Raw genomic sequence first — 6,650 nt, 5'->3', positions numbered from 1 at the left:
AAAGAAAACCAAGGATTGTGGCCACAGAGATATTATTTAGGCACAGGTGGATCTGGAAGCTCTAATCCTGGCCTTTACATGTCTCAAGAATCTCTGCTGACTTTATTCTCAGACTCTCCACAAGACCAAAATAACCTCTTAGTGTCAACACCAGGATTAGAGCCCAAGGACACTAAAGAGAAGGCAACTAAGAATCTCAGATTGGGGGACCCTCTTTACCTGCAGCAGCTCTATTGGTGACCATTCACTGCGACACTGCAGATCTGAGACGAGCTCTTTCAGTAACTGGCTCTGCTGAACCAGTTCATCCTCAGCTTCAGCCAAGTCACCCAGTGTCTTCTTCTCCTCTTCCTCCAATTTCTGCAGTTCTCTTTGCTCCTCACTGTCCAGGATGTTTCTAAGCTGATTAAATTCTGTTTGTATCCTTTGTCTCTCAGTCTGTGCTTGATACTGCAAGGTTTGACAAGGGAGAGAAGTTTTGACTCTATCAGCCTTAAGGCCTACAGTGTAAGGAATTAGGAGCCAGGAAAATAAATATTTGTTCAAGGAATTCTAACCAGGAAGGGAGCAGAAGCAGGGGAGCAATTTTTGGAAAATATGTTTTGTTTTGTTTTTTAACTAGTATTTTCCCATCAGTGCAAACCAAAAAGGCCTCAGACTGTCTTACCTAGGCCAACCCTGGGACAAACATAAAATCTGAGTAAGGTTAGGTGGTAGATAGCTGTGCTAGCCATTCGTGCCTTCCTATATTACCGTGCTCTCAAATTTGAACTTTGAAAAATCGTGGTCCTTTTGCCCAGTGTCTTCCACTGGAGGTGTCAGAGCTTCACTAGAAATGAAAGACAGAATTCTCCAGCCTTTCTCACCACAAAATCTGTCTTTGTGTTCAATTCCAAATATCTGTGTGTACTTGTAACATTTGTACTTACAATATGTGTACTTATCCACTCTCCTGCTCCCACCCCCAACAGAGACTAGACAAGTAAGAGAACTAATCAAATGCTTCTGAATTCATTCAATGTCATCAAACAAAGAGGAAGGGGCTTCTTTGTGATTGAGATAGAAGATCCTGCCAAGATTCATATCTCAGAAATCCCTCAGAAAGAGTCTACCTTCCAAGAAGTCCTACCTTCCAAGAAGTTATCTCTTTTCTAATGTCAGCTCCCAACTTCTCAGCTTCCTGCTGCTCTTTCCCCAGCCTCTCCAGAGTCGCCTGGAGCTTCTCCTGAGAGAGAAGAATCACACCAAAGTCAAGACATGGGCTTTCTTGGCACCTGGGAATAAATAGGGAATAAGTCAGACTGATCTCAGAAGAGACCAATTCACAGAGACTGTGATTTGAATCTGATGATTAGAATAGAATCTATGACATGGAAGAAAATCTGAGGAGGTGAATGTAGTCTTTATTTCTGGCTGATGGAAGTCACCATCCCCTTCCCAAGAGCAGTCTGATTTTCTTTCTACTTAGAGTAAATATTGACTCTGCTACGGCAAGGTAAATCTTCTCTTCTTTATTGAAAGTCTTTTCACATCTAATCCACGATGTTCAACAGCAACCATCCTGCCGAGAGAAGCAATGAGAGCTAATGTGTGAAAGAAATTCCCCATCCGCACAACGAAAAGGAAAAGAGGAAAACCTTTCGTCTTGGCCAAGAGTCTGTACTTTAGTCTCATCCTTTGTGTACATGCAAGAAACGCAAGAAAATGTCCTTCAGGCACAGGAAGGTGAGAATAGGGTAAGAGACATGTATGGAAGGAGATGATGAGGCTCAGTAAGTACTATGGTGCTGTGGTGAGTAAAGAAGGATGGAAAGGTGAGATTTTCCCATGAAATACTATCTTCTGCCTGTCTCTTGGTCTCTTACCTGGTACTCCTGGGCAACCTCCTCCACCAGGAATGTGTGGTGACCACGATGCTCCTGAGACCGCTCACAAAACCAACAAATGACTTTTCTATCCTCCTTACAGAAGAGCAGGAGTTTCTCTCCATGGTGCACACAGAGATTTCTCTTCTGCCCCTCCTCTGGGCTCAACTTGACTTCCCTGAGACTTTCCACTAGGTTGGCCACATGCTGATTAAGCCATAGGTTTTCACGTGAGTATTTAATACCACACACAGGACAGCTGTTTTCCCCTTCTGGGCCAATATCTGTCTCCTTGTTGCCAATAATGCAGGTTTGGCAGAAGCTGTGGCCACAGTCTAGACTCAAGGGCTCTGTCAAAAACTTCAGGCATATGGGACAAGTCACGGCCTCCTGTACGTTCCCCAGGAATTTTAAAGCCATAGCAGCTACTCCCCTGTCTTCTTCCTGTCTTGACTCCTGAGGCTCTTCTTGCTTAAAGGTTCCTGGATGGATGGGCAGATTAAAAGGGGACGGTTTAAGAATGGCACAAATAAAAAAGATGCTAATTGTGCAGACATTAAGGATTGGTCAAGGTTGAAATATTGAAGGAGACAAAAAAGAGAGGGGAAAAAAAGACCAGAAATGAAATTCAGTGGCTTGAGTAAGCCTGAGAGCTTTTGTTTTTCTTTCAGTTTGGAATGATCCACCCTTTGATATTTGCATGGCTTCCTCTTGTACATTAAACAATTCTCTTCTTACATGTCCTCTCATTGGAAGAGCCTAATATGACTAACTTAGCTACAGGACAACCACCAAAACATCACTCAGTGTACATTTGCTATCTTTTTTCTTATTACCACTATATAGATATCTTTCTTTAAGTATCCTACTCCTAAAATGTAATCCACGTATAGATCAGGCAGTTTGTTTTTATTCACTGCTGTATCCCCAGAGCCAAGAACACAATATTTGATGAATACAAAAAGAACCTTCTCATTTCTCCATAGGTGATTAAATTTTTCTTTGTCGGTGTTTTATCTTTTCTTTACATTAGTTACCTGTTCTCCAATAAATGAGCTTTGGGACCACAGGAATGATTTCCAGTGAAGAAGTATTTACCTCATATATCTGTCCTACACAGAGTCCTCCCATGCAAACATACTGTGCCTCCTGTCTTATATACCTCTGCTAAGCTGAGTGAACCTGGCTGGTTTATGTCTTGTTTTCACATAAGTGGGAATGGCAAACCAAACTTGAAACTATTGCTGGTGGTCAATCAGAGGGCATATCAGAATGGTAGCACAGTGATGCTGATTCTTAGAACCTGGGTTCAATACGAACAAGGAACTATGGGGGGTGGGGAGGGGAGTTTTCAGTAGATATGAATGTCTTAATATTGTTCTAATGGATTGAAATTGTGCCTCCCACACAGATAATGTTCACCTGTGTGAATGTGACCTTATTTCCAAAGAAGGTTCTTTTTGCATTCGCAGATCTAATCAAGTCAAGGTAGGGTCATACTGGAATAGAATGGGCTCTAAATCCAATGACCAGTGTCCTTATAAGAAGAGAGAGCACACAAACATATGGGGAAGAAGGCCATGTGACAATAGTAGCAGAGATTGGCGTAATGCTGCAACAAGGCAAGGAATGCTAAGGATCGCTGGAAACCACCAGAAACGAGGAGACATGGAACAGATGCTTCCTTAGAGCCTTTAGGAGAAACCAACTCTATCAATGCTTTAGTTTTGAACTTTTGGCCTCCTGACCTATGAGGGAAAAAAGTCCTGCTGTTTTAAGCCATCTAATCTGTGGTGATTTGTTCAGCCCTAGGTTACTAATTAAATGAAAAGATTTGAAAGTGAAAGAAATACCTGAGCAACTAATAGACTATACATCTTCCCCTTGCTCTAAAAAGAAAGGGTGGGGTTTGATCAAAGCTGTATGGAGATATACCTAGGCCTAGAAATCTGCACATTTCTCCAATAATCCATGAAGTGAACCGGAGGAAGAAGAAGGGTTCCATAAATGTGGGTTGGTAGGTTCAACCCAGCCAATGGTACAGATACTGAAAATTGTCTAAAGTCCCCCTGGCAGCAGTGATGACTGGTTAGATCAGGCTCTGATGACTAGCTAGACTAGGAGTTTACATAGTATGATAACGTCCAGTCATGCTTATAACTGAAGATATAAGCCAGCCATAGGTGTGAGGTTCTCTGTTATTTTTATTCTATGCAGTATCCAGCCAATGCTGAGAAACACCAAGAGCCTGCAGAGGAGAGAGAAGTAGAACATGCTTTCTACCACAGGGGGGCTGCCAAGAGTTGATGTCAAAAACAGCTGCCACCATAATAACCACAGAAGGAGAAAGGTGAAGAAGAGGCAGAGTCCCACACATGGGCAATGACCCCACCAATGCCCAAGAGTGACCCAAGAGCCCAGCAGCAGTCAGGGAAGTACTGAAGGGAACACAAGTAGCACCTGCCTGATAGAACTCCCAGCTCAGCTGGCTATCCTACGTGCCAGACAATTGTATCCCACAATTCAGTCTTCTCCTAACATCTGGACTCATGTTAATACAAACTCTATGACTCTCTGCAGGTTAGATAATAAAATAAAAGTGTCTCCTGGAAGTAAAGTGCAGGAAGGATATCTCTTCATGTTTCAGACAACATCTTAGATACTTTCCTTGGTTTCTTGGGTCAGAAACTGGCAATAGGGGGAGTAGGACCTGTTTTATGGCATCCAGACACCTGGGGAACTAAGAAATAGCATAACTCCCCCATTCCCCCCTTTGCTCTATGCTCAGAGTCCGTCCTTCAATCGCCCCTTAAGGTCCAGAGCTAAATCTGTTTCACATTAATGACCCTTTCCCTGAGAGCTCTAGCAAGGCTTTTTTAAAATTAAAAAAAAAATTTTTTTAACCAGGCACTACAGATCCCTCACCCTAATTCAACTTTTTAAAAATGTTACCCCATGATATTAGTCACCTTCTTGTATACTATATCAATTATTTATTGTTTGGTTATAATCTCTTCCCAACTAGAATGTAAGCTCTTATATGTATGTAACATGTCTTATACATTGAATGGATATTCATTGCATTTTTTCACACCAGCAGCCTGCTTTAGTTCCTATAAATTAAATTTTAAAAATAAATAAATAAATCCATTTTATCCTATGTATTGGGCCTTGTTCTTGACCCTAGGAAGATAATCAATATCTGGGCAGAAATGGACCCTCTCCAGGATTAAGGCATAGACTCCCAGGAAGGCAGTAACAGTGACTTCTAAAAAGTGGGAGTATAGGACAGAATGGGCATGTGTTGGAATGTGACATATCAATCAGTGTGCAAATTGCTCACAAATGAACTTAGGATGGGACATGTCAACTGGTGGAGCAAACTTTTAGGCCAAGACCATTGAATCTATGGGCTCCTTCTAAGCAATAATCAACCTCTATTAATTAGTTTTGAACAAAGAAAAACAGTAAGCAATCAATGCAAATGTGTGTCTAAGAGCTCTAAGGCAGGTGAGGATACCACAGTCAATGGGCCGTAAGAGTGAGAGTAAGCAGGTCTCCTCAGGGAAGTGCAGTAGCTTCCTAAGAGTGAGAGTAAGCAGGTCTCCTCAGGGAAGTGCAGTAGCTTCCTGGAACTCTGGACCACACAGGATAAAAGGCAGCCTCAGAGGTAGGCAGTGGTCATGTCACCCCACCTGCTGTCTTCAGGCAGGCCAACAGTGGAGGGAGGATATGTCAGAATGGCCCCTCGGTGGTTACCAGGAGGGGAGTGAAAGGATCAGCTTCAAAATTACCCTTGGCCAAGCGCCCAACACTCCATTCTATCCAATGCCCCATCCTGGGAGTTTGGGCTTTCACACATTTGGAAAACAGGAAGCTCTTTTACCAGCTTTTCTTCTGAGGGAGTGGAGATGGGTAGAAGAGAGGAGAGTTTGTGTTCATCTAGTTGAGAGAGAGAGAGAGAGAGAGAGAGAGAGAGAGAGAGAGAGAGAGAGAGAGAGATTCCAGTGCCCCTTAGCAGGGTAGACAATCAAAATTACAGAATAGGAAAGGGATGGGGGTAAACTCAGCCTGGAAAAATAAGGCCCCCTCACGAAACAAACAAGGCCCTCTGCCTCTTTAACACTCTTTTCTTTCAAGGCCCTCCCTCTCCAGACTCAAGGGTGCCAGCTGTCTGCCCTCAGAGCAGAAAGCCTGCAAACTGGCTTCCCTTCAGAGCATATCTGAGCTACAAACTAAACTCACCAATTTCACCAAGTACTTCCCTCCCGGAGTCTCCTACCCGCTGCCCCCCATAAACCTCCCCACACACCTTCAGGCCCCAGCGGAGATGTCTTGACTCCCGGTTTAAGTGGCAAAGAAAAGCGGGGGCAGGTATAGTCAGGATTCATTCTTCAAGCCGGGGCTCGGGCTGAGTGAAATAGTTCCTCCTGAGGAACTAGCAGAGAAATGAAAGTGAAATTCTTGGGGCTGGCAGGAAAAGGAAAGGGGACGGAACTTCTGAGACAAATGGGCGGCCGTCCTTTAGGGCCAATGCAGAGAAAGTAATGCTTTAACACAAGGTTCTAGAATCGTGGATTTATAGCTTCTCGGCCTTTTGGCTAATATCAAGTGTAGAAATGTTGGGATAGGGAGGGAGCCCTTGGCGAAGTCGGACAGTTTGGGTTGTCGTAACTAGTGGGATGCTGCTGCCATCTAGTGGATTAAGGCCGCTGGTACAATGCCCAGGACAACTCCCACAACAGTTAACCAGTCCAATCTTCTACCATAACAACACGTAATATG

The 6,650-nt window shown here is 43.5% G+C and overlaps 1 protein-coding gene across 1 annotated transcript in view; it reads right to left on the bottom strand.

Moving 5' to 3' along the window:
• The window catches only part of LOC105307582 (tripartite motif-containing protein 34-like), an 11,489-nt gene extending 5,088 nt beyond the window's left edge, over positions 1–6,401 (bottom strand). The window contains exons 1-4 of the mRNA XM_011383134.2: positions 6,178–6,401; positions 1,866–2,347; positions 1,130–1,225; positions 220–450 (exon numbers count right to left, since the gene is read on the bottom strand). Coding sequence (XP_011381436.1) covers positions 220–450; positions 1,130–1,225; positions 1,866–2,347; positions 6,178–6,256 — 888 coding nt within the window. The 5' untranslated portion in view covers positions 6,257–6,401. The remainder of the gene's footprint in view (positions 1–219; positions 451–1,129; positions 1,226–1,865; positions 2,348–6,177) is intronic.
• Between the last annotated feature and the right edge of the window lie 249 nt (positions 6,402–6,650).

The sequence above is a fragment of the Pteropus vampyrus genome, unplaced genomic scaffold, assembly GCF_000151845.1.
Source record: "Pteropus vampyrus isolate Shadow unplaced genomic scaffold, Pvam_2.0 Scaffold504, whole genome shotgun sequence".
Classification (NCBI taxonomy): Eukaryota; Metazoa; Chordata; class Mammalia; order Chiroptera; family Pteropodidae; genus Pteropus; species Pteropus vampyrus.
This window is presented reverse-complemented; position numbering and strand designations above follow the sequence as displayed.